Source organism: Odontesthes bonariensis, chromosome 15 (assembly GCF_027942865.1).
Source record: "Odontesthes bonariensis isolate fOdoBon6 chromosome 15, fOdoBon6.hap1, whole genome shotgun sequence".
Classification (NCBI taxonomy): Eukaryota; Metazoa; Chordata; class Actinopteri; order Atheriniformes; family Atherinopsidae; genus Odontesthes; species Odontesthes bonariensis.
The window spans coordinates 21,190,689-21,218,529 of record NC_134520.1 but is presented as its reverse complement, the minus strand read 5'-3'; the positions used below and the strand labels follow the sequence as shown (position 1 = coordinate 21,218,529).

General features: G+C 41.6%; 1 protein-coding gene across 2 annotated transcripts in view; it reads right to left on the bottom strand.

Moving 5' to 3' along the window:
• Positions 1-27,841, bottom strand: part of negr1 (neuronal growth regulator 1) — a 151,588-nt gene that overhangs the window by 49,623 nt on the left and 74,124 nt on the right. For both annotated transcript variants that reach the window (XM_075485502.1, XM_075485503.1), the window contains exons 4-6: positions 22,532-22,663; positions 10,288-10,408; positions 6,531-6,679 (exon numbers count right to left, since the gene is read on the bottom strand). In XM_075485502.1, the coding sequence (XP_075341617.1) occupies positions 6,531-6,679; positions 10,288-10,408; positions 22,532-22,663 (402 nt within the window). The remainder of the gene's footprint in view (positions 1-6,530; positions 6,680-10,287; positions 10,409-22,531; positions 22,664-27,841) is intronic.

The window sequence follows — 27,841 nt, the reverse complement described above, 5'->3', positions numbered from 1 at the left end:
ATAGTATGACAGGGCGCCGTTAGAAAGTCAGTTAGCAGCCATAGCTAACAGACTTTCACTGCCACCACACCACGGACAACATTAAAAAGCACAAAGGTGCAGCAGCTGACAGAGTGAAGGCAGTCCAACAACAAACACAGGAAACTCAGCATCTGTCGGGGATCTGAACTGATGGCTGATTGACAAGCGCAGCTCGATTCACCATTTAGATGAACAGTTCACTAGTTTTCAAATTGTGTCAAATAAAAATCGTGGACTTGGTCAGGTCAGCTGTCTTTTGCAAAAGAGAATAGAAATATCTATCAAGGCATATATTTTTTTTTTAAGACCTATTCGGGTAAATCATCAATCTTCCGTTACTTACTTAAATCCAGTAGTGAATTAAAAATGAGTGATTAGAACAAGAAGCTGACGACTACCTGCCTGAATTCCATCAGAAATAAAAGAGCACCTTTTCTTAAACAAGTGCGTATCTCCAGTCCCACACGCAACAAAAAGTAGAAAATACATCTTTCTCCAAAAACTGCTACTTCATTAACTGCTGTTATGTTTCTGTTTGTGTGCACTTTGGAATTGATCCAGAGTTATGTGGAAACACAGATACGCTACTGAGAGAAAAGCGTCACCTTTTGATTAAATCCGACTGACACCGAATTATAGCGCAAACTACATCCGGGCAAGCTGTGATTGTATTGAAAAATAAACAAATAAATAAAAAAATCCACCTGAAAACATATAACAGCATGTCTTCTTTTACTTTGAATTCTTCATTCACAACTTTTATCCAGCACAATTCATCACAACTCTGTCACTTAGCAATTGTTTAGGACAGGCAGCTATGACGACTGTGGTATGAGCTTCTCCGCTTTACTTTGTCCATTCACCGATGGCTGCAGAGTTATTCAGAATGCATGCATAAATTTGTGCACTATCACGCACATGCAGACTTGAAAAATGCACACATTACTCCAACAAGTAGTGACAGAAGCTTCATTCTTTCCCTCTGCCACAGAGGACCCACTTTGTGTGTTGCCACAGTTTTTAACTCATAGTTTGAAGTGGTACTTAGCTGGGAGAGTTCACAATCACTGGCTGATGTTTTAACTGGAGAAAATTCTAAACGGTCCAACACCGCTGACAGAATGCAGCAGAGAGAGAGGATACTGGCATCCAACGAATTTCAAAGGGACACAAATTAGTCAGACTCCTCCATGTGAATGACACAAGCACAAACCCGGGATGCAAATTGTTCATCATTGGTTCGAAACAGAAGTCACACTCGCTGCTTTGCACTGGCTGCTCTGAATTGAAGACGAAGGTATTTACTTTCCCCGGGTGCAGCCTTTCCAGAGTCACAGTTCATCTCATCAGCAATAATAGCAAGCGTTTCCCTAGAGTGATTTAAAGTGACTCTGCTGGGTTAAGACAAACAGGATTTACACTGTTGAACTTTAAAATCTTGACACCAGAGCACTGAAACCGAGCTCTGAATGTTTTTTATTGCGTCTGTTTGCCGATTGCCGCATTCAGTGTGGCTTTTAAAATGGGGACAACCCCAGCTGCACTTCGTCAAGTGATGTTCCACAACGAACCTCTCAGTGCAATGGCATAAATATGTACTTCTTTAATCAAAAACCACCCACACTGTGTTGCTGTTTAAAATTCACCTCAATTTATCATGGGCTATCAAATATGCATGCCTCTTTCTCCCCACCCCCATCACATCCTGCTCATCAATAGCTATCGACAGCTTCTAAAATAGCAATCCAAAGTCATCCATGGCGAAATCTAACCTCGGGGTTTTGTTATATGCCTCAGCATACCGGTGTGGTGCGCTGCGGCGACTGCTTGTCTTTTCTTGTTAAGAGCGACAGCAGAACTGACCTCTCTTCTATTAGAGGAGATCATGAGCGAGAAGTCAGATGGTGTGTGTGTGTGTGTGTGTGTGTGTGTGTGTGTGTGTGCGTGTGTTCGAGGGGAAAGTGGATTGACAGGGAGGAAGAGTGAGTGACAAGTGAGAAAGAGAGGAGAAAAAGAGCGAGAGAACAGGAGAATGAGATAAAAGAATCAGACAGACAACGCTATGATAGAGAGACAGACAAAGAGATAAAGAGTTGGAATGGAAGAGGGAGAGAAGTTGGGGCTGGCAGCTCAGGAAGCTGCCTCCTCTGTCTATTCTGAGGGATTCTTTGCCTCTGCCTTTGAGGCCTCGCTAGCGTCACATTAAGATCTTCCATTTGAGAATCTAAGACAAGCCTTTGATGTTCTTTGTGCATACACAAACAGGAGAGCAGAGTGCTCCTTTGACAATTGCCTACTCTACAGAAATACGTTTTTGTATTCTGAGTCTCTGGCTACTAGGGACAACGCTATCATCAGAGAGTGGCACAAACTAGTGAATAATTTAATTCACCTGTTCATATTTTATCACTGAATACATTAAACAGATTTTTCTTTTTTCTTTTTTTTTCCACCCGATCTCACCCTAAAACATGGATAGATCCATGTTTTTTCAGGCCTCCCCTGTCATTGCTTTATTTATTCATTTTTCAGCTGCTCAGCAGGTGGACAATGAAACGAAAAAGCTCGACTGTGCAGGGATATAAAACCTCCACCTTCTGACACACACGGGTGTGGCAGATAGAAACTTCACGAAGGAAGTGCCTTGTTCTTTCCGGAATGAAAGTGGTTGAAAAACACTTTAAAATGAGCATCAAAGATGCATATGTTTGTGGAGTGAACTCAAGCCATATGGAGTATGGAGGTCTTCTTTTTTTGGAAATTAAGAAAGTCATTATGACGCAGCCCTGTGTGCCAAAAAGTGTTGCATGCCTGGTTAATGAGCAGTTTTATAGTCCTTGGCTCTGAGGCAAAACAAAGTTTTTTTTCCTGTATCGAGTGTCACAGTCACAGGGTGGTGATTACATTTAAACGGCCAATGACTGAAGTAGTATTGCAGGGGATACCTCCTTCGGGGTGACCAGGCTGTGGCTTGAGATGTGGGGCAGGTTTGCTAAAAAACCACGAGCTGTCGCTGTAAACCAATTTTACCTTCCCCAAGGCTTTTACAATCTATCTGCATTGAAACAATAATGGCTGAACGAAGCAGGGAATCTTGGCCTGGATTTATGATTTATAATTCACTTATTCCCCAAAAGCCCAGAAATATTGGCCATTGTGAGCAAGAGGTGACATTAGACTGCCGCTGATGGGTTCAGACATTGCCACTTCACTCACGGCACAGATTATCTGAAGATGGGTATTGATGAAGTCCTTTATGGGTTTAATCATCAGCTGCATCTTAGGTCATGCACATTCAATGCCAGTTTGTAAAGATTCCAGAAAAAATATGCTTTCTGTTGCTCCTCCTCCTTCTGTTGTAAAGTTTTCCCTGACTTTTCAAGAACCCCCAACAGTCTGAAAGCAAACGTCTGGATATGCTACACGCAAACACACGGAACATCATGTGAGTTGGAATATAACAGCTGAAAACACGTGAAACGATTGAGAACTATTGACCGTTTGACTTTTATAGATGATTTCTGTGTTCAGGATTTTTCAGGCGTGTCAGGCATCCTGAGTCAAAGACCCAAAAGAGTATGTATTTAACATGACCCTGCTCTTCACGGTATAATCTTATACACACGGGTGGCATTAGACTCAGCAACTATGCTGACCGAGCCACACAAATGAATCTTCCCTGCATACCAGTATTAGCAGAGCAACTCAAGCTCCTTATTTGAATTGCAAAGGAATGAGGGGATGAAGTAGGGCTGGGTGATATGAGAAAAAGTCATATTACGATATATATTTTTTTATATCAGTAATATCGATAGATATCACAATGTAAAACAAATCACTATTTTGTGAATTTTAAATGTTTCCTGTTACTCTTAATTGAGATTTGATGATATCAGAAGGTTGATTTTTAATTAAATATTTATTTTCTGTCAAAGACAACATGCAACTATTTCAGAGAAATACAGAACAGGTATTTTGAATTAAAATCCTATATCTGACCAGTCAACTGTTTGCTCTCCAGCAGCGGTTGTCTCTCTCGCTGTTCGGGAGCTTTGATGTAGACATCCCTCACACACGTAGTAAACTTACTCAGTTACTTGTATAAGAAACACACAGGAAACATGCTGCTCTGCACTCGCTCGCTTGCTTCAGTGAGGAGGTGCTGCTCTCTGTATTAAACATTGGCCGGGAACACAACTACAATGCATATGTGCATGTAAAGATTGTCTATAGTGACAGACATCGCACTCTAACATCAACTAATAAAAAAAAGTTTGCATTCTCTGTGCTCAAACGGGTGGCGCTGCTTCAGGTGATGAAAAAGATTAGTGGTATTCCCTGTCTTTGTCGGAACATGTGCTCGACGTAACACACTGCTATGCTTCGTGTGGGACTCCCTGCTCTTTGACTCCAGTTTCACTCATTTTCTCCTCCTTTTTCCAACTTGTTTTTTTTCCTTTCTCTTCTCACTCTCAGTCTCTCTCTGCAGCTGCAGCCATGCTGCTCACAACATGGAAGTGGGCGTGTCCTACCTGCAGCCGGCAGATGCTGATACTGTTGCTGTGTTTACTTTTGCCTATCGAATGTAGGTCACGAGCAGATTATCGAGATCGACCAAAATTTTACCGCGATCCCGATTCGAGATCGAATTATCGCCCAGCCCTAGGATTAAGAAGTGGTTTAATTTGAAGAGGTGCACTGCAGATGTTCTATGCAGGTTCTCACAGAACCGGAGTTCTGTACTGCGGATTGAAGGGCTGAAGCTGAAGAGCTTGTACTGTGGGTGTGCACAAAGTCAGCGAGTTGGGAGTTACTGCAGCTGTGCTCTGTGCATTGATTTTGTGCAGAGCCACAGTGATGGAGAGCTGAGGATCACTACCAGCACCTGCATCAGTGGTGACCATTTCACACTCGGATGCTTTTCAGACTTTCACAAGAGACAGCTGGGCTCAACATATCCTGCTGCTACTGATGGACCAAGTGAGGGCAGAGCAGCCTGGGAGGTCAGCGATGAACTATTCTGTAATAAATTATCTCTCTTTTTTTAATTACTTAAGATTTCATGTTCAATATCCCACTAAACTCATCAATATAACTTTAATAGACTGATCAATCATCCCAGCAGTCGTAAACCCTGCCTCTTGCTTTTATAGGCTAAAGTCGGTGAGCTTGATGGCTGCCTCCAGTATAAAGTACTAATCAATCACGTTGTTTTATCAATTTGTTTATATCAGTCAACAACATCTACTGTTGTTTGGAGGCCTTTAAAAACCCATTTGAGACATACACCACCCAACCTTTCCCTGGAGCCATGCAGCCATGTTCAGACCTGCTTGTGGAGTTACACGTCTTAGTCTTTAAGCTTAATTACGATGCTTCTTATGACTGACTGAGCCTGCACCTCACAGCTTTGTTATGATGCACGCGAATGCGAGTTTAGGTTGAAACTGTTGTGATTTATCTTCAACAGTGGCCCCATTGTATTGCAGTTGTTTTGACTGATTAATGTACTCCCCGTCAGAGGAGAGATGCAGCCCTCTATATACCTCCACATCACCAGGAAAGTTTAAGGTTATGTTCTGGCAGAAAAAGTAGCAGTACATGAGGAAATGTATCGGCTTCTTTCATTTGTATGCAAAGCTGATGCCGACAGGGTGTCTACAGGAGTCAAGCAAAGAATAAACAGGGCTGTCCTGATAAAAACACACGGCCATTTGGATACAAGCAAGCGAGTTCCTCGTTGATTGTTCTGTTAATTTAATGCTGCGTTCCTGTAGTTAACCTTGCCGTTGTCACTACAAAGAATAAATAATGGCCTTGACATAGTTTCTGTGATGTTATTGTGAAAAAATGCTCATAATACATGCTGTTTATTATGTTTTGTCATCTGATAAGTCTTCAAACTCAAAATCGGATTTTTGCAGCTGTTTTTTTGGTGTCTGAATATATTTGAATGTTTATTTTAGAATGCTTCTGTAACCATAGTTAATAACTTCAAAGTATATAACCGACGTGCCCGCAGTTTGACTTCTCATAATTTGGTCTCATTGGAACTCAGAAAGCTCTGAAAAAAATATGAAAGGCCTCACTCTCAGACCTTTTCGAATCTGAGCCACACTTCTTTGCTCTCGACTTACCATTACTAACCCCCGTAGTTGCCTTTTGTAATTATAATGTTGTCACCGCACAGCTAAAATCCTTTTCCAGGTGGTGTTTTCATCCAGAACACATGCAGATGTAGACTTTAACAGCAGACATACACACACCCACACAGACTCTGCAACCACAGCAGACAACAGATTAACAATAACAAACTACTTCTACTGGTGACTTTGTGGGCAACCCACTTCCCACACTGGGTCTAGTTTTTGTTTTTCTTCGACTAGAACAAGGAATCAGCAGCAAAATTGAAAACAGTTGCAAGGGCACAAACCAATCACTGACATCCACAACACTCTTTCAGCCCTGACCACTTCACTTAGCCACAAGCAGGTAGAATGAAAACTTACGAGTAAGAGGCACACTGGCATTAGCCGTCCCTAACTTGTTGATGGCGACACATGTGTAGTTCCCGTAACGGTCCTCTGTCATGTTGGTCACTGTGAGGACTGATCTGGAGCTGAGGCTCTTGATGTCGATGCCCTGACCCTTGATAATCCTGAAAAGAACAACACAATCGCAACAAAATGAGGCTTTGATTTCTCACCTAGACACACAGTGCTTGGAGTGAAGTGGCATGAGTCAAGGATGGTGCAAATGTCATCTTAAGTGGGTTTTCATCGGTACAGTACTTCATCACCCTCTTCAGCAGATCTTTTTATCCCTTGGTCAGCTGTGTCTGCTTCGGAGAGATGCTTTGAAGGACTGAGACGAGAGAGAAATGTCCCAGAGGTGAAGCAGCTGGGTGCCACTTGACAGGTTGTTCCTTTTGTTGCAGGTGCAGAGGATCATAATAAATCCTGCTCTAGTTGTTGCTGGCATCTGTGCTGAGAAATTAACAAATACTTAACAGTCCACTTTGGTGGTGATGGTGATGATGACCTTTATCAGCCTGAGGAGATTAGAACTGACTTCTTAGAGGCACATGTTACGCATCCTGAAAGTGAGATGGTTGTAGAAAGGACATTTGAGTTTGTTTTCATCTTTGAGGTTTGCAGTTAGTTTCATATTTGGCATTATGAACTATAAAATCCTCTAGAGAGAATACATGTTTCAATCTTGGCCTCACTGTGCCCCCCCCCCCCTACAATCTCTAGTGACTTTGAGAGGCGCTCTGAGCATAAACACTATGTTTGACCTTTAGTCCAACAAATATCTGCAAATCTGTGGTTCCCTCTACCACTGCAACTTGCTCCAATCTCAGTTTAACATTCACTTATAATCTTAGCATGAATTAGGCATCATCACTAGTTTGACATGAAGTTTGCGGTGCTCCTTTCTGTCACCGAGATAGAAACCTCCCCACCCCGACACATGTACGCATAACCACTCACCCACTTCCATTCAAAAATGAAAGCAGTGACACATCAAGAGAAAGATTTACTTGTCAAAACTGTCACTCTGCAACTGATAAGAGATATGGCTGCATAGGTACACAGCCAAAAGCAGCTTTCATTTCCCACTGAACGGGCAGTGAAGAAGCAAATGTTAATGTTGTACAGAAGCTAACAATTCTCAGAGCCCGGGTCCTTACATTACTGTTCTGATCATGATGGCAAGTGGATGAAGAATCACAATTTAGCCGTAAAAAGTCACAGAAGGAACCAGTCCTTGAATTAAGTAAAGACTAGAATCATGCCAACTTGCCTCCTTAGCAATTTGAATAAATTGAATCCACCCCATAATTACAATTAGCACAGTGTGAGCTGATGATTGAAATTGTGCTCACTAGGAGTGGGTAAATGATGGGTAATAGGGGTAATTTGGTTTCTAAATTCAAGAACTGACACTCGAATCTGGACTGATTGATGTATGTGTCGCAAATGATTTAAGCCAGTTGCCGGCAAACATTTTTATTAGAATGCAAGGTGAGGACAAGGCACAAATGACTCTTCCTGGAACATTTTCATGGACTCTCCCCAGAGGCTGAAGGAACGGGCGAGCACACAAATGCGCTGTCTCTCGGAAAACGAAACAAGCCCAAACAGAACTTCTCTATCATTGCCTAATAACTCATTTGTTATTGGTGAATGTCAGCATGACAGATTGCACTTTCAAGTACAAATTTAAACACTTTTACATTTATCATAATTTGTTTACGTGCATCTCCGGAAGACCATTTTTTTTCAAGCCGTGTTGACTTGTTGTGGCAGGATGAGATGAGCGTGAAAGCAGGATCAAACTGTGACAGTGAACAAAAATGTGTTCATGTTACATATAGACCTACCACAATGCATTAGCATTGGATCGGCAACTGACTAGCTAACTGTACTGCCTTCGTCGGGAAAAGCGTCTCCTCTGGGCGCCAGAATTTGCAGAACTTGGGCTGTTTACCTCGACATGGAAAACTGGATCAATTTGTGAAGTGTGAAGCTGAAATGTGGCATCATTGTAGATATGGCTACACACCAGCAGTGCCAGCTCCGAATTACAGAAGTTCAAGAGCTGCACAACTATCAAGGGAGGCGAAGTATCAGGGGCTGCGAGGTCTGTAGATTAAATTTGTACGGAATGCTAATGAAAAAGGTAATAACATAATAGTAAAGAGAGTTCAGAATCAGCAACATACGCCATGATCATGTAAGTTTCACAGTCTAATAATGTTGGTAACTTAGTCCACAGCTGGAAGGTGACCAAAACGTTCAATACCTGCAGTGTGCATTTGGGATTTAACATTGAAGCAGTTTGCTTTAACTCAAACCAAATCTACGCTGTCTGCCTGGTTAATGTGTATCTTCTGAGTTCCCCTGGATCTATCAATCAAGATGTTGTATAGATACGCCTCCCAGCATCTAAAGAAGAGAGCACTGCTTACTTTTCTGCGATTTTGAGACCTAATTCTATTACCCAGGGATTGTTTGAATCATTCGGGTTTGTGTGGGTGTTTAATAACACATTTGTCTGCGATGTGACAAACACGAAATGTAGATTTATTTCGGCTTTAGTCAGCCTTTAAAGCAGAATGTCATTTTCAACACTATATATTACACTCTTTAATTTCTGCAATGAGAGGATAAAATGTCTGCTGTAAAAAGTTATATGGGCCATAAGACGATGCAAATTCCATCAGATCTAAACAAATAATTTCTAGCTCTCTAAAAACTGTTTACATTTATAGAACTTATTAGAGCCAGACATATCAGCTGTATACATTCACTTTGAAGTGGGCAGGGTCCACATTTAACACCAGCAAAGGACTGGGTTTAGTGGATGAAGAGATTTAAATCAGAGCTCTGTGTTTTTCGATGTTTCCGGTGATGTGACCCTCAGTGCTCACCGTACCTTCTGTGACGCCTGTGAATCAAAACAAAGCAGCTTGACTGCGATTTGCCGCTCTCTATTGTACGAGGTCCGATGATGACTTCAGGACAGGAAGAGCACGAGTTCAAGTGCAAAAATGTAATTCATCGATGGTGCTTTTTTTTATATAAAAAAAAGAAAAAATTAACACTGAATTTGTAAATTCAATGGCATCTATCTTTCAATTTTCACTTTAAATTATGCTAAACATTAGTTTGCATCAGCAGCTCGAGTTTTATCAATTCAGTCATAAGACTTAAAAGGATTTAAGTTTACCTGCCACTGGTATCTGTTGCTGGACCTTATACATGGGTGCACTGCAGGCTGCCAAATTGCATTCATAAGTGCTGAGAATAATCCACAACAACTGAAGCTGGTGTGGCGCTGGATGTCTAACCTGAGGGCTCACACACAGGTCTTTTCTCTCCTTAGTTACTGTATATTTAAGGGTTGGTTCTCTTTATATAATGGAAGCCTGCATTCTTATGTGCAAAAATTCACTTTGAAAGTAAACATATTTAGAATAAATCTCTGGTGTGCCAGCTAACCCTAAGGAGTTATTTAGCACAATCACAAAGTGTTTGTTACCATACTTATCATGTAGAGCTGCAAAACTATTTAATAAAGAAAAAAATGCAAGCTGAGAGTCTGTTTGGATGACACTCTAAATTCTGCAGAAACTCAAGCTGACAGTTAACCACCGAGGAGCTACTACACTGAGCAGCTACAGTACATCCAGGAGACAAAGGGATGATGATGCAATTACATTTAGTCACGACAGAGAACAAACAATCAGACAAGGCTCACCTTTTCTCCCCCTTGTACCACTCGAACGTAGGAGAAGGCACAGCAGCAGCCTCGCACCGCAGCAGAGCCGTGCGTCCCAGACCGACCTGGTGGCTCTTCATCTCGTGGATGGATGGGGCAACTGGAGGAAATAAAGATAATCTCAGCCGAAACCAAGTGAGGAATTTCTGCTCTATCATCAGTATGGGGATACTATTAAGAATAATGTTAAAGCGATGCTCAGAAGCAGAGCTTTGGTGAAAAGGGGGCTTGTTGAACTTGACAACCTCTGACATTCGGGCCAATTCACACATTACATGGAGTAAACACAACACTCAGGGTCTGCTGAGGCTGAGTTGGGAAGGGGAACGGGCACCCCATCTTCAGTGTTAGGAGAGTGAAATGAATTGCACGGCATGGTGATAAATAGCTTAATGGAAGTTCAAAGACTGACTGGTTGAGGCAGGTCCTTTGAATGCAAAATGAGGTTCCTTTCATGTGCTGAAATGTGGTGTAAATCTCTTTGGCAATGTCATGAAGGCAGCTTTGCATATGGGCAGTCTCCAGAGCAACCCGCTCCTCCGGTACTTTAAGTATTTACCCTGCTTCTAGTAACAATGCCTTGAAAGAAATGAACGCATTAATCTTATACAGTCATAACATAATAGCATTTTGCTAAATTAAACAAAATGGCCAAATATTCAAACAAAGAATTCTCACACCGTTATAATTGTCTCATTTGTTGTTTTATCTTGTAATTATAAAACATGATCGAGGGCAAGACTTCGCTCTTAAACTAATGGTGGGTAAATGGAAAAAAAAAGACTTCTTAAAGAAAAAGAGGACACGCGGTGTGAGCTGTAAGCAGCCCCAATCCCTATAGATCTAGATGAATGTTATGATTTCATGCGGAAACCAGTCATTGTGACACAGAGCTCAATTGGCTTGACTTGCCAAATCCTGACAAACAACGCAAGTGTTCAGAACGCCCGAGCGGACGCACATCCATTTGACAGACAATGCTGGCAAAATTACTTTGTCATTCATACCGTTTCTGATTAAAAAACAAAAAAAATGTCTGCATCTAGAAGTAAATTACTCAGCCCTGTTTGAAACTGAGGTGGAGACTATTCATAATACCGACAATGAGGCTTTCAGAACGACCTGTCAGTCAGAGCTGTGGCCTGTATCCAGTGGAAATTCTTGGCCAAATGCCTCCAAACCTCTACTTTCAATTGCATTTTGAGGTGTTCCAAACAAATGACCTCAGCAAGGGCTGCATCAGCCTCCCAAAACAACCACCTAATTCACTAAACTGCAAACAATACAGTAGCCAGTTTCACCCGACAGATGGTGATAGTCGGGACGTACGTTTTCAGGGATGTGGTATATCGGGTCTGTCGTGCCTCTGAATGGCACATGTAAACACTTTTGTGAGCTGGAATTGGTTTAAATTAAAAGAAAGTCGCGTGGGCCCAGGGTGGTAATATCCAGCCTGTGAGAGTCAGCATGGATGGATGAGGTGAGAAGCAACAGCTCTGTGCAAGAGGAAAAAGACACATGTGCGTGTTTGTGTGTGTGGTGGATGGTCATGTAAGAGAAGCACAGGGAGGTGACAGTGAGCTCTGCAATGATGGATGCCTTTCTACCAACCTCCACATTCACATGACTGGTCTATGTGGATTTTCTCTCCTTGCATATTGGTGCCAATTATACCTACGGTATATTTTCCTCTTCTTTGGCTCAGCTGAATAATACCAAGGACTTGGGATAGTGTACAGAGCGTTGGGTATGCTTGAGCTTTTACTGTTCATTTATCAATGTATGAACTGTTGGCTATCACACAAGGGAAAGGAGGGGGGTATTAGTAGACCTTGACTTGGTGACTGCACATGCTGTGCGGGTATGTGCGCTCGTGTTTAACAACCTTCTGCTTCCCGAGACGTCACAGATCCGTTCAAACTTTGCAGATTGCTTTAGACTTTCATCGACCTAACCCCGCCTTAAAGACAACTCGCAAAAAGAGCCGCAGACCCCACCAGTCTCCAACTAAAGAGTGCTGTTGAAGGTTATGACAAGGCAGCGCCTGTGCTTGGCAATTAACAATACCCACTCGAGCGGACCATAACAATACTTGAAAGAAAAGAAAGGGAACAAGGACAGACAATTGCAACAGTACTCTGCAGCACAGAAATATAAATCAGTAGGAAATATGACTAAATCAATGCAGCATGCCGACCGACAGCAGCTTAGTAAGTCCTCGTAATCCTCCATTGGTGTCATTGTGCTGGGCCATTGATTATCTGAGGCCTCTGAACGCATGAGGGAGACTTGGCTGTTGTCCTGCACAGTTACCAGAACAGTGGACACGGTGGCCCAGGCAGGTGTGTCAATACTTGTAACCTCACACATAGAGCTTGTAACTTTTTTTGTTAAAACGCGGGGACATAAAACCACAGACAAATTTACCTCTATGAATGTGCTCCTTTCATGCGGCTGCCGTATTTCATTTGGATGAAAGTGACAGCCCTCCCATTTCTAACCAACTGGATCAGCAATTTGTCCAAACAAGCTCTGTTTTCTTCATTTCACTCCAAGCATCCTCTGTTTATGGTTATGTTGGTTCCATCTCCTTTCTCAGAAGGTAGTTAAATCCCTGACAAGGAAATTAGACGAGTCTGGCTGGGGTAATCTACCGTCCACTCGAACACTGTGAGCCCAGGAGAACGGCTGCTGTTCTAAAAGCAGAAGGTTATCAGCCAAAAGACTTCATCTGTATCCATTTGCTGCACTTTGTAAGGAGTTTGCTGATAAACAGATGGAGTGTTGGCGTCAGGTTCTGATCCTGATGTTATTCACTGATAAGAGATCAGACTGATGTCATCAATTCACACAAGGATCCAGTAACTTTTTTTTACTTTTTTTCCTAATTATACATATGTTATGATGCAAGTTAACCCTACAGCTGAAATGTTGTTGCAGAGCATGTAAGTTAAATAAAAATCCATGAGTCCCTACATGAGGACAATATATAATTTTTGTCTCTCCGAAATCTTTGAGTTTAGACATAAAGGCAGAGGTTGCACTGCTCCGTTAACCTTCTGCGGGAGGCCGTTTGTAACGCAGTGAGTGCAGATTGCTAACTCAGCGCATCTTGAGTCAAGAGATAAAAACCAACGACGGTGGTCGATATTTATCCGGAGTGTCCTGGCTGTGCCGCATTAACTTTGCCCTGAAACTAACAAGATTTATTCGCATTCAATTTTGTTAGGCACAAATCTTTTTGTCGGGCCACGTGAGCACTGAAAAGACATTTGTTTGGCAATAATAGTGAAAGTTCTTACTGTTTTTTTTTGTTTTTGTAGGAATTCATTTGTGATATTTCAAAGATAGCACATTGAAGGGCTGCAATTTTTTGGCTATTTGTTATAAACTGCCTTCTGTTAAAGAGAAATAAATGATAAAACCAGACGGTATCGACTATTGGCCATCGGACAACTCATTTTTAACAATGGCACTGGGTTAGGGTTTAGAATTGTACAGAAATCCCCAGTTTCTACACCACACACGGGCGAAATACAGCCAGAAGCGCCCATTGGACCATTTAATCCAGTCCATAAAATTCTCAAATGAAAATAAAACGGTCTAAAAAATATCTAATAAACCGGTTAATTAATCTTGAGGCAAATGAAAAAAAATTCACAGTCTCACTGAGTGCTGTCTGCATTTAGATTGGACTGAAACGCTCCCGGTGAGATATGTTGGGAGGAACAGACTGAAGATGAATGCCTTAAAAAAGAGAAAAAGTTGATCATTTCTAACCGAGAGAAAGGTTTTAAAATATTTTGCCATGAGTGTTGGTTCAAAGGCACGATGCTTGATATGCCACGAAGTCGTTCAAAGAGTGTAGCACGAAGAGACACCGTTCAACTAAGCGTGCCAACTCTGTTACAGACTGGTCACTACAGGAAGAAGAAAAATCCCTGGAATTGTCCTCAAGAATACCCACGTAGAATCAAAAATTCAAAACAGCGTCATCAAGACAAGACAAGATTCCAAAACAGAGCAAAACTTTCCCTGATGATGACTGGCTGAATGACTAAATGACATAGTCTGGTCTTTCGTTTACTTTAACTATTTGAATATGACACATTTAGCGGAAACGAAGCTAAAGAGAGAGAGAGAAAAAAAGCTAATGTGCGGACTAGTGCAAGTTCTGTGGCGTCATACAGAATAATGCCAACAACCACAGAGGAAACCCAACACGGCACACACTTGCTGAAGCATTGAAGGGAAAGGGCTGAGGGTGCGGTGATTGGAAATACAGAGAAGCTGCTCGACTTTATCATATTGGACGATCATCTGTCGTGGAAAAATGATCTTTAGACCTCTGTATGCGAGCCCGGTGTTTCTTACAGGGTAAGCTTCAGTGCACCCGTGGAGAACCCCGACGCCCCAAAGGGGGCCGTGCTTCGGATGAAAGATGAGAGATGTTAGTTTCCATGACAATTATATTCGAAATGCTCACCAAAATTTTTTTTTATCTTAACTAAATGAAAGGATTCTCTTTCTACTCTCTTCACGAGACATGATGAGACACAGTTGAAGCTTTGAATGGAGCTTTATTCAAGGGCTTGGGTTGGCATATGCATCACGTTCATCTACTCATGTCCAATGCCAGACAAACCTCATCCTAGTGATTATTATTGCCGTAAACTGATATGATCCTCATGGTTTTTATATTCGGTTAAGGATAATTCTTGTGTACTGCCTTACTGAGTAAAGCTGACCAATTTTTTTTAAATCAGTTCTTTTTCCCTTTGTGCTGGCTGGGGTCCGAGTGAATTACTGGAACAAGTACAAGCACGATGTACTTTTTATTTATAGCTACATACAAAGAGTTTCCAGTTTCCCATCACAGGTCCATAATATTAGATGATTTAGATTTAAACATTTTTAGTTTTGCTCTCCTAAAAAGAAGTGCTCTTTGGTTTAATGCATTCTCACATACACTTTCACAATATCAACAACAGCAGCAACAATAATGTTCATAATAATGTCCAAGTGCAGATACTCTGGTATCGGAATGTACAGCTGGATCAGTAAATATAGGATTAATCTTCAGTATCAAAACTGAAGAGACACTACCATGAAAAGAGTCCAAGATCATCATCTGTGTTATCCTAAGAGCCAGTCAGAGAACATTTCAAAAGCAGTCATTCGCCTTTTGTTTGACTTTGGAATGGAGAAAATGAGCCCTTCCATAGCTTTGCAGGTGGTCCTGAATGCTATAGTTTTATATCCATATCAATAATATCAAGTCCTTCCAATTTGGATCTTGGCACTCGAATCTGTTAAGACAGATCACGACCATAAAATCCATAAAATCCATCTAATCTAATAATTCCAATTTCAACTTGCTGGCATATCTTTAATCTTCATATATTGCGCAAATCTACCAGCAGAAATGCAGAGCAGTGCCGTAAAAATCACGAAGTTTCAATAATCCAGGTAATTTAGTGTCTGGAGAATGCCGTGGCGGTGCTGTAAATCACGCTCTGAGTCGTGGTGACTCCGCCAGATGGGGGTGAGAGGTTGGGTCCAGGAATAGCGCGGGCGTGACAGAAAAATGAGCACCGCGAGGCCCCCGGAGGGTGACAAATGGCCACTTGTGGGTCGATAGCAAATTGACTTCGACTGCATCTGCATTATCCAGAGCTTGTCCACACAACGGAGATTTTGCTTCACATGTGTCCACAAGGTGGACAGATACAAATATGTTAAATAGAAAGTGTGACCTTCTCCCAGTCTGACACTAATGGACGGGTTTTGTTCGGGGAGCGTCCCACCTTGATGTGCTGGGCTTCACTGAGCTGCATGCCTTAAGGCATCCTCGTGTGACTATTGATGATGAATTGGTGTGCTCCTAGACTGAATATGATTTATTTAGGTACATATCATTGTTTGCCAAGAGGACCCGGAGAACGCAGGCTTTTTAATTAAAAGATCAATTAATAACCCTACCTCTTCAGCCAGATATGAAAATGAGTTTGCATTGCAATTAAGGAATGGGCTCATCAGTGCATGACTTGTCAGCTTACACACAGAGACACTGTTCCCCACTGCCATCTGTAGGCTTCATTGTCCTGCTTTTTTTGTCAGTCAAGAATGGTTCCACTGCCAGGATTTATTAATTCATTGAGATTTCTATTCAGAACGGCGAAGGGACATTGTGTTCCTTCATTTTATACAATGCAAGGCATATAAATAACCCACTTAGTGTGCCGGACTGTGTAGAGCGACGGCAAGGATTCAATCTATTATCTGTATTTAAGACGTAATGGTTCAAGGTACACAAATCCCCATCAGTCTGCCTAGATGCACACAAGCCAATCGGGCATTTTGGGGAAGACAATGGCGCAGTGGGGACATATGGAAATATAATTAATGGAGTGATGTAAGGGTTCAGAAGGTCATCTCCACTTGTGTAAACATGTGTAACATGCTCCACAGTTTTATGTAAGCCTTTGTGATTGAACACGTTTTCCATTTTTTCAACAATACAAGTTAAAAGATCAGTCAATAGAACTGCAGACCTCGCACAACAAAGAAGTCACTTTGTGTCAAAGGTATTCTGACGCAGTACATTTATTCTGCAGAAGATCAAGATTCCGCTCATTTATTCATGCCCCTCATGCAGCAAGGAATCCAAATAGCAATCAAGACGAGAGCTTGGGAGAGATGTAGAGAGATGGATTTACATCCAAACAGCTTGAGGGCACTGGCTTTAACGCTACTTACGATTGGATCACAATCCAATTTTAGGAAGCCTTCTCTTTTGAATTGTAAGCCTCGGAATTTCAATGGATGCTCCAAACTGTCGACAAATGCTCAAGTGTGACTTTGTGCCTCATTTTAAAACACTCGCAATGCCACATAGATTTTGTTGAGCTGTGGAATGAACATCTCCTCCACTTTTGATCCGACTTCGCAACCCACTCCTGCACTCGGCCTGGACACACATGCGGCCTGTAGGGACTGCATTTTATCAAAAGTAAATTAACAACTTTGCACCAATTAAGAGTCTGTAATTACTGTTAGCAAAATGCTCTGCAAACAAGCCCACACCCCACTAATAGGTGTTTACTTTGTCGTCATTACTTGACATTGTAATATTGGACGGTCGTGTCAAGTAAACAGGTTTAGCCGCTTATTTAACTTCAGCGGTCACGACTCCCCAGAACAACTCTGTCAGCGGAGTCAGACGAGTATGTCGTGGGTGTATCTATCAGGGCAGGGCCTGAATTCCAAATAGCCCCGGATGATGAGGGTATTAAGGGGAAAAGGCAGGACAGGGGCAAACAAAAGACAAGGTGATGGAAGGAATTAGAAGTATTCACAGATGTATGCTCCTGCATTTCAATTATATCAATCAATTCTATAGCTGCAGTTGCTTACAGCAGATCTAATGTGCAGCTTATAATTAATTAAGGTGATCACAATTCAGTTGGCCAATTACTGCGAGCAAGAAAAAAAAAAAAAGTGCTCTTGTTTTTATAAACACAGCCAAGGTGAATGTGTGAGCTGAATCCACAGCTGCTGGGTGCTGGAGGAGGAAGGAGGTGTACCAATGGCTGGCACGCTCTAAAGCACGCAGGGCACAGTTTCACTTTACAAGGCAAGCGAAACTGAGCCATGAGGGTGAAAAAAGGCTGAAGCGAGAGAGATGTCTGCCTCTGGTTTAAACCTCTGACCTAAATCACGAAAAGAAGAGACAAAACCATACAGGCTCTTTCACTGTAGATGAAGAAATGGCTAAAAACAAAGATCATTTCTTTTGTGTCAGACAAACTCAATCACAACTCCAGCAAAGACTGTTGCGTTGTAACATTTGAATGAGAGGTGCCAGAAACCTCCTAACTTTTCTAGGAGATCGGCTGCGACTTTATGAAAACGTTCGCTTCAACATAACTACAAAAAGAAAGATTTCCTACCCGGCATCAATAATTCAAGTTACATGGCTAACATGGCTTGAACTAACCTGTCTTCTTTATACTCTTCTGAAAAGTGACTTGTGGTAGCTTTGTCATCACTGCACGAACGTATAAAAGAAATATAAGCATCTGGTGTGGTTTCAGACAACTTCTTTTGAGACATCTGAAACTGGAAGGTGAAATGCAGCAAAAGTCAGCTGTTCCTTTCACGTGTGTCAAAAAATTTGCACAGACTGTCAAATTCCGTCTTGCAACACGATGCTGTGCAGAGCAGAGAACTCTGTCTGTAGGGGACGAGCTTCGTAAACTGCCAAGCAAGGTCAGGCACCTTTTGATTTCATGTCATGGGAGCGCGTTGCTGTGATTGTTCCATCTGTAGATGCATGCATTCATTCTGCAACTGGGTGGCTTCATTAATTAATCAAACGCTGGCTTTTCATCTCAGGTGGAGGTGTTCCACGGCGGTTTCCTTCTCATTCATCCCTCACACTCAGCCACCTAGATGTGATATTTATGCTTTTGAGTCACACTGTGCAGCGAGAATTTCAGCCAATAACGGTACCCACCTGCAGTGAAGATGAATATGTAAATTGGAAAAGTAGGTCGGAGATCAAATTTCATCGGGTAAAATCCCAGCTGAAATATCTTTCGGCCAAAGCGGAGCCCCTCAGCCAATCTGATTCGACTGCGACCTTCTGGGTGACTGCCATCATTCAGGTTGAGTTGATGAAAGTATTCAATCGGCATCCGTTTATCAGCAGAAGTATAAAGACAAGCAGCCCTCAAAGGCTGCTTGTCTTTAATTCAATCAAATGGGTCTTTTGAGCTTTCGAAAAATTCAAGCTGAGGTCACAAGAACTGGACTTAACACTTGCACGGTGACAATGCTTCAATTCTTCCGTCTCTAACTCACCATATCATAGAAAGCCAAATGGCCGGCTTAGCGGTCTGTTGTTATTAAAACTGCAAACATGCTTAGGCTTAATTTTATTTTCATTACTTTGGTTTGCCTACTTTAATTAATAGACTTAATCTGCAATTAGCCCATAGGTCATCTGCACCCTTAGCTTTAAAAAAGACATTGTTTTGAAGGAACTTGTTTGCACATATTTAATTAAACTCTTAACCCATGAAATGTCAGTGCCACTCAGTCCTATGCTGTCTTATTAAAACGATAAAAGGAAAGTAGTGCAGACTTGACTAATTGATCTTTATAACTTGATTTCATTGAGCCGCTATTAGCAAGCAAAGCAGCGGATCAATGCTAATGCTATAGTGAGGGTCAATGCACACCACGATGAATGCGCTTACATCACTCAGACCTTTCTAACAAAAAATAGAAAGGCTACCCCTTCTTGCGGTACCTCAAAAAGCTTATCCTCCGAACAAAAATTAAAAACTGACTGACACAGTAAAACTGCACCTGCACAATCCCCAAAGGGAACCTTTACACAGTCGAGAGCCTGATGTTTTTCAGCCAAGTAAAACAGCTGTAAGAGCATGTGTCCGTGTAGTGTATTATTCTTAATAGTTAATTTCTTGCTCCTTGCTGTGTAATCATCCTCTCTTGTTTGACATTCAGCAAAAGCTAACTTCTTTATCTTAATTCGGGGTTTGGCACACTCGGCTCTCACGGAGACCCCGGGTGCTTCGTGAATGCAGCCTAATGTGTGACAGTAGAGCATGGATGATGTACAATAGATGAGGATGTGATCCAAATGCCTCTCTTTCTACTTCACAGAGGGAGAATTGCGCCACGACTTCGAAGAAGCAGCGAAGAGAGGCCACCAGCTGGCACAAGCTCTGCCTGCTGTGGCGAGTCAGCCGCTCCAATGGACAACTTTAATTCATTTATTCTGCTACCTTATCTTTGGAAATGAGCACATGTGTCACCAGTTGCCATACAGGAACAAGAGGGATGAGGTAATTAATGAAAAAAAGAAAAAAAAAAAGTTTTAAAACCGACTAAACTGCACGGCCCAACGACTCTCTGCTGCTATTTAAAGGCAGAAAGCACCGACGTTCTTCTGTTTTGTTTATTTAGGCTTTTTTTTTTGCAGTTGCAATGAAATAGGGGAACTTTCATGTATGAAGCAAGATATGTCTGACAAATGAGTCAAATGGTTCAAACAGCAGACCAAAAATAATGATATATCTGTAGCAATAAGGCGAGGCAGAAATGACCACTGTGTGCAGCCACACCCATCACCTCGGTGAACAATTACTGATAGCTGCAGGATTATGACATTACTTGAGTGATCGTGATATTTCTCCTAACTCTCGAGTTCACAAAGCCCTTTTAAGAGCCGACGGATCATTTAAAAATGCATTAACATCGACCCCACAAAAGGCCTTGTCACTTTATTCTTTCGACAAACCCTATTAACGTGATGATTTTCAACTGACATCAACTTTTCAAATCTCATTTCAAAGCAGACACTCAGCATCTCGCTGCTGATGTTGATAGCCGCGTGCAACAGACTGGCTGCTTTACGTATCACATCATACAGCGTTTCCAAGAAGGTCATTGGCAGTTATGCTGAGCGTTTAAGCCCTCGAGAAAGATCTAAGTATTGTTAAAATTGGCTTTGTTCTTAGACATTATGAATGAACTAGTCCACGATGACCTTAAGTGATCCAGGCATAGTGAGACAAAACAATTAGCCTGGGAAAGCAGGTGCAAGATTCACATATACACATCGTTTGGCTTATCCAGAGAACATGACGAAGCAGGTTGAACCTACTCATGTCCAATCATACTCGGTCGAGTGTGAGTCCAACCTATAAGGCTATAAAATGCAAAAGATACCCGGAAATCGAGGCTCAATCTGACGGATTTCCTGCGGGAGCTCTGTTCCACTGAGCCCAGCGCTGATATGCTTGACGTGTGACCACCAATAAACACTTTATTTAACTTGAGATTCCTCCGGCTTGTTCTTGAGCTTCCAATGAAAGAATCGAGCTAATAGTATCGAAGCCTACAAATTCACCGTCTCTTCACCGACTCGTAGCACCTGAACGTCTCAAATGCCGATGATTTTCCTCACACCGATTCGTAGAATGACATTAGAATAGTCACCAAAAAGTTATCTGTCCCCTCTGGAAGAGAAACCGAAGAGGAAACAGGGACGGCTCTCCAGCTGTCAGTTTTCTGACTGCCTAAAAAACTTGACCAAGTTCAGCACGCTCCCACTCAAAGTTTCGCTCCGGCGCTCAAGTCGCAATGAGTTTGTCTGACAGCAAAGGAAAAGTCTTCTTAATCATCCGACTCTGTTTGGATACTAAACTGACAAACCCCTGCTGTCTCACTTTAGAACTCAGCATCTGACTGGGACGTGCCTTATCAACCACTGAGAATCATCTCCTTTGTTCTGAAACATAGAGACACTGCCAGTTGTCAGAGCACTTTTCATCCTTGAACCCGCATCTCAATCGAGCTATAAATAACAACTTCCCTCAGGTTCAGCTCATTAGAGCCGGGCATTACGCAGAAATAATGGCAGCTAAACTCGGTTTTATGAAGAGGCCAGAACGAGCCCTGTCTAAGCACAGAGAGGAGGGAATGCAGAACCATCCTCTCTAAACTCAAATTTTCAGTCGTCAAAACTGTGTAAGAAATAAAAATAACCCAATTTCTCAAAAGTTGAATGAAAAAAAAATAAAAATAATCGCATGATTGGCTTTCGGAATATGACTCAATAAGTGGGCCAAGAGGAGCCGCTTTTTCTTTTTTTCCCTTTCTTTCACTCTTCCTCCTCCCTTCATCTCTCGCTGACTGGCTGATAAGCTGTGCCAAAAGAGAGATTTAGCACAGGGCATCTATGCAAAGACCTTCATGAATATCAGTGAAGTAGAGGAGTACTTTTAAAGAGGGAGGGAACGGCTGTAATTGTCAAGCAGCCATTCCAGCTCCTTTTTACAGGTGGCGAATTCCATGTGACCACGACAGCTAAAGCCCAGTATCATTCATTAATGCCCTGGCTCCTCATTACGCTCTCCTCACATTTTTGAAAGACTCATTACCTGCATAATGGAATAGTGCTTAGAACAGTCAGACCTTTCCTTCGCGTGAATTAATCACCTACATGCGCGGACAAAAAGGGAATTCTCGCATTAAATATTAAGAAACTTCAACCTCCGGCTTTCTACTTTTTCAAACTTGTTGAGGGTGTACTTTCTTGACGTGCACCATCAGGGACGTGGCTCTGGTATCACCGCAGGCCGTCCCATTCTCTCATTTATTTGTTGCAAGGTCAGTGTGCAATACTTACAGTTGACTGTGACTTTTACAGTTTTGGTGTCGGGAGAGGCGATGTCATTTAAAGCGCTGCATTCGTAGTCTCCGGCCTGGTCCCTCGTGATGCCGGTGATGTTAAGATATTCACCACTGTCATACTTCCTGCCTGGAGATACAAGGAAAAAAAAAAAGGAAAACAGAGTACTTACAACATGTCTAAATTGAATCCAGTCACAGCACACAAACAGATACTCTGACACAATCTATACCACAAGGTTTTCTGTAGCCTTTGGAAAACTCTCATTTGTGCTAAACAGCTTTAAAGCTTAAGCCTGAGTAGAAGTTTCAGTACAATTAGGCATCGTATTGAAGTCTTGATTACCTTCCGCGCATTCTAAAATAGCAGTGGATCAGCAGTGCATTGATCTAATTATATTGATATGGTGGCAGGAAATAATGGTGTATCCCAGCCAACCACTCATCATTTGTTCCTCTCCACAGCATGCAGTTAGAGCTACCTCCTGGAAGACAGACAAGATTTGACGGCTCAATGCACACGTCAGAGTTTTAGAGTAAGCTGGCGGTGCCAAAAGGCAAGAGCGGCAGAGTACCATGACCAGGTTACTGGCTGGAGCGCAATTCACCTAAAAACTGAAACATCTGCACTCCAGTCCTCCAATTAACAACAAAAAAATCGAATCTACTCACAAGGGACGGGCAATGATCTGAAAAATTTTTCAAACAGTCATTGAACTATAACAAATCAAATAGTTTCTGTGGCCACTGTATTGCTATGGAGTTACACTGATTTAACCAATGGCTGGTAGTAGTATGGTACTTCTACCACAAGGGGGCAGTAATGTGCAGAGCTGTTTGCCGGCCACCATTGAACCAATAAGCGGAGAGTACTTTATCTCCATAGCAAGCATTGAGAGTTTAGATGCTAAAGGTGCTCCAATGAGAGGAAACATGCAGGGTGACAGCCCACAGCTGCTGCTGTGTGGAACTCCTTTCAAAAACACAAACAAAAGTGTTGTTCAGAGCAAACTCTTCCAGCTAAAGCTAGCATGCCATTAAGTTTACCACGAGCGGTACTATTATGTAAGACTAAGGCTCTTTGGAGTAAAATAGCTGTCAAAATGTTCGTGTGCATAAACTAGAAATGCATGCATATGTTTTGATGTTCGTGTGCATAAACTAGAAATGGCAAGGCAAGGCAAGGCAAGGCAATTTTATTTATAGAGCACAATTCATACACAGGGCAATTCAAAGTGCTTGGCAATTCAATGCATGCATAAATGAGTCCAAACGTTTTGACATCAAGAATTACAAGTTACGAATTAGGAGTTACGAATTAGGAGTTACGAATTACGAGTTACGCATAAAAGTTCTTTTTTTTTTAAACTTTATTAGTAATACAACAAAATAACAGTTTACAAGTGTGAGCATAACACCAAAAAGAAGATAGCCAGGGGGAGCATAGGAATAATAATAAAAAGAAGAAGATGACCTTCATGATGCACTTACAACAAGAAAGCTAATGAACACAAAGACATGTGTGCCAAGGAATCTCTTGTAACAAAAAATAAAAATAAAAATAAAATAAAAAAAATAAGTAATTATGACAACAGTTCATATGACAACAAGTGATGACGTATTTTTGACAGTAAAGTCACGGCAGAGAACTTGCATGCGTAATAAAAAAGCAAAAACAACTATATGGGCCTGTTCCCAACTTGGGATTTTGGACGAACTGTTGTCATAATTCCTAATTTTTTATTTTATTTTTATTTTTTTGTTACAAGAGATTCCTTGGCACACATGTCTTTGTGTTCATTAGCTTTCTTGTTGTAAGTGCATCATGAAGGTCATCTTCTTCTTTTTATTATTATTCCTATGCTCCCCCTGGCTATCTTCTTTTTGGCGTTATGCTCACATTTGTAAACTATTATTTTGTTGAATTACTAATAAAGTTTAAAAAAAAAAAAGAGAACTTGCATGCGTAACTCGTAATTCGTAACTCGTAATTCTTGATGTCAAAACTGTTGGACTCATTTATGCATGCATTTCTAGTTTATGCACACGAACATCGAAACATATGCATGCATTTCTAAATTATGCACACATTTCTAGTTATTGCACACAAACATTTTTGACAGCTATTTTACTCCATAAAGGCTCCCGGTGCACTTTCTTTTTCTCTTTAACTAATGTATGACGCCGTTTGTGACGTGTGACAATGTATGAAACATTTAGCCTAATGTTACTGACAGCATTGCCTCGCTAAAGAACACGATAGCACAATAAACAGGTGTTGTGATAAGGGCGACTAGCTTTGGATGTATGGGGAGGTGGGGAATTTGAATAGCATTTTCACTTGAAATGCAAATCCCTAACAATACTAACGCTGTTACAGCTGTTAAGGTGGTTACAAATAATAATAGGGAAATGGTTATGTGTTAAATGGTCATATCGGACATTATTACCAGTTCACAAATGAGATAAATAAATAAATAACCTGACAATGGCTATTTTCTCCGTGCTTGTGTGGGAGTGTTTGTATGACAAATTGTTACAGGGTCTCAGAGGGCTGCTCTGCACACACATAACAGAGACTGTCGCAGAATCTCACTCCACCACAATTAATTTCCAGCCCAGTGACGCTCAGTGTGAAATCTGTTTATGCAAAACTTTTCAGGGTGGTACTGGGGGTTTGGGATAAAAGATGCGTGGCCAGATTTGGAAGGCACGGGGATCAAATAGAGTGCATAATCAAGCAAAACTGAGCTCAACACTCTGTTCACAAAGCCACGGAGACCTCACACTGACTCAGCAATATCTCATAAAAGAGAAGACAGAACCAAGACAATCAATGCTTCAGGGGTGGAAATACTTCCACTGTGTGCAGCCAATCTTCCCTGGGAATGAGATGAATTCTTATGAAATGCCTCCTCTTTATTCTAGTGGCTTTTTATCTACTACTACTACAAAAAAAGAAAATAAACTCTAGACTGAAGGTCCTGCTGATAATGAGCTTCCCGGTCTCTTCTCGCATTGTTGTGGTGTCAACAATGGAGTGCAAGAGTCCTGGCAAAGATACTAATGGCAACACAAACAGCAGACAAAAAGACAGATAGTGCTTAAAAGGCCGATCCACGAACAAGCGCCGGGTGCGTTCGAAAAACAGACCCGTTAATAAACCAAGAGAGCGTTAAGATAGACACATAACATAAACTGCTATTTTCTGTGGCAGTCCAGTGGGTTAACATTTATTTATTTATTTATTTCATTAATTCTTCTTCTTTTTTTTTGGGCTTAATCCCAGAGATGTGGGAGGAGAAGTGCAGTCCTGGGAGTGACTAGAAGGACCGAATGGTGCGGCACAGGTTTGATGTCGGACGTAACAGGCGTTTGTGAAAAGCCTGACCGCTGGTTCTGTGTCGTAAATGAATTACTCTTTTGAATCGTACCTATCAGAATTTGACCACATAATGATAAAAAACAGAGCACTCAATCGAGAGGTACGGCATGGTACAAGTTCCAAGTTTAGAGGCATCATCCGTTTGACAGAACAGGTAAGTCTCTTTTATAAGCTGGTTGAAGTGAAATTTCTTTCTCCACAATCTATTACTCACACGTGGATTAGATCACATCTTAGCACCCCGTTTAGATAAATGAGACAAATGAGGGCCGATGGCATGTTTGGAGAAGCCAGACCTGATTAACGCTTGAGCCACACTGAGATGGTGCAATGCTGAGATATACGGTATTTACCTTTAGATATCGATGTGTTGATATATGTCAGCCCTGAAAGAAACCACATGTTGGAAAAAACACAACCTGAAGACAGACGTGTTGTTTTGCACACACATGTGAAGGCTTCTTTGTTCTTTGACATACATCACGGGCATGATCCTGTGCACGGTGTTACAGAAAACTCTCCACTAAAGATGATTGTCTTCAGCCTCATTGATTTCAATCTCCTTTGTTACTTTGCCTCTTGATACTGAAGACATCAGAACTTCTACCCTGAGAAACCCGCCTAACAAGGACACAGCATCACTATGATAGTGATGATTTCATGTAAATTCAATGTTATTCAATCTTTTCATACAGGTTTCTTTGCAGATGTTAGCGACATAGCGAATGGTTTTAATGAAGACTCATTAACATGGGTAAATTTAATTAGTCACCATGGTAAATGAGTTTTTTGTTGCACAATGTGTCTCTTTGATGCCTTTGAAATCAAACATATTCAGAAATGATTGATGTCCTCCATGACACACTGTTTTAGCAGAATTACATAACATTATGCTCTCTTGATAAGGCTCAGCAATTGTATGGATGGAGACCTAAAAGGAATAGTGGAAGTCGAGGTGATCCTTTTAGCAAAAAAAGATTCATGTGAGGACAAAGCAGGGGGAATGGATGGATCGATAAATCACCTGACTTTAAGATGTTTCCAGTTTCCTTCCCACCGTATGCTAACCATGGCGGCGGTTACACAGGTAATCATTATGACTATGATAATGGAAGTCCTTCATCTTATTTATCTTGTCATTTGAATTCTCATCTGTGACTGTCTCAGAAGGCACGGGCACAAAGACATTTCCGTGTACGTTATGACGGGGGCATCAGATCAAAAAAACAGACTCACCCCTGTCAGTGTTTTACGACAAATGTGGTTAATCTGCACAATGAGCCACTGTCTGTTTTCATATTATTCGTCCATAGAAAAAGAGAAATGTTCAGATGTACAGTCACTTTCAGGTATGTTAGTAGTGCTCATGCTGAATGCTTATAACTCTACTAAAATCAGATGTATTCATTTAATAAATGCCTGAATATTACGGGCAATTAGTGGTTGCTCTTTGGCTCGTTGAAGTGAAGGGATCAGAACATATACAGCAGGGTTGTATCTGTTACGTCTGTATTTTAATCGTCCGGAAGCACTCTGTGATGTCTCCTCTGATAGAAGTCACTAAAACTTTATCTATCTTCTTCCGTTTTGTAAAAGAACCGCAGACTCAAAGCCCTTCAGTTGATCCGCCTCACAACCCACCGTCCTTTCCGGCATACACTAAATAATTCCAGTAAACGGTTGACCTAAACACTACCCTGCATGTGCAGCAGCGCTGTATTTCACTGCAATGGGAAATTATGATATGCAAGATGTAGAAATCCATTGTGTGCACTTGTGTGTTTTAGTAGGGCAATGAAATCAAAAGCATTGACCCACGAGGCTAAGTATTCATGCTGCTTCCAACACCATTTGCCAAATGGCTGAATCGAGTGCTGCGGTTTCCAAAGGAAGACACAGTCGTTCCTTTACACACTGCAGGAA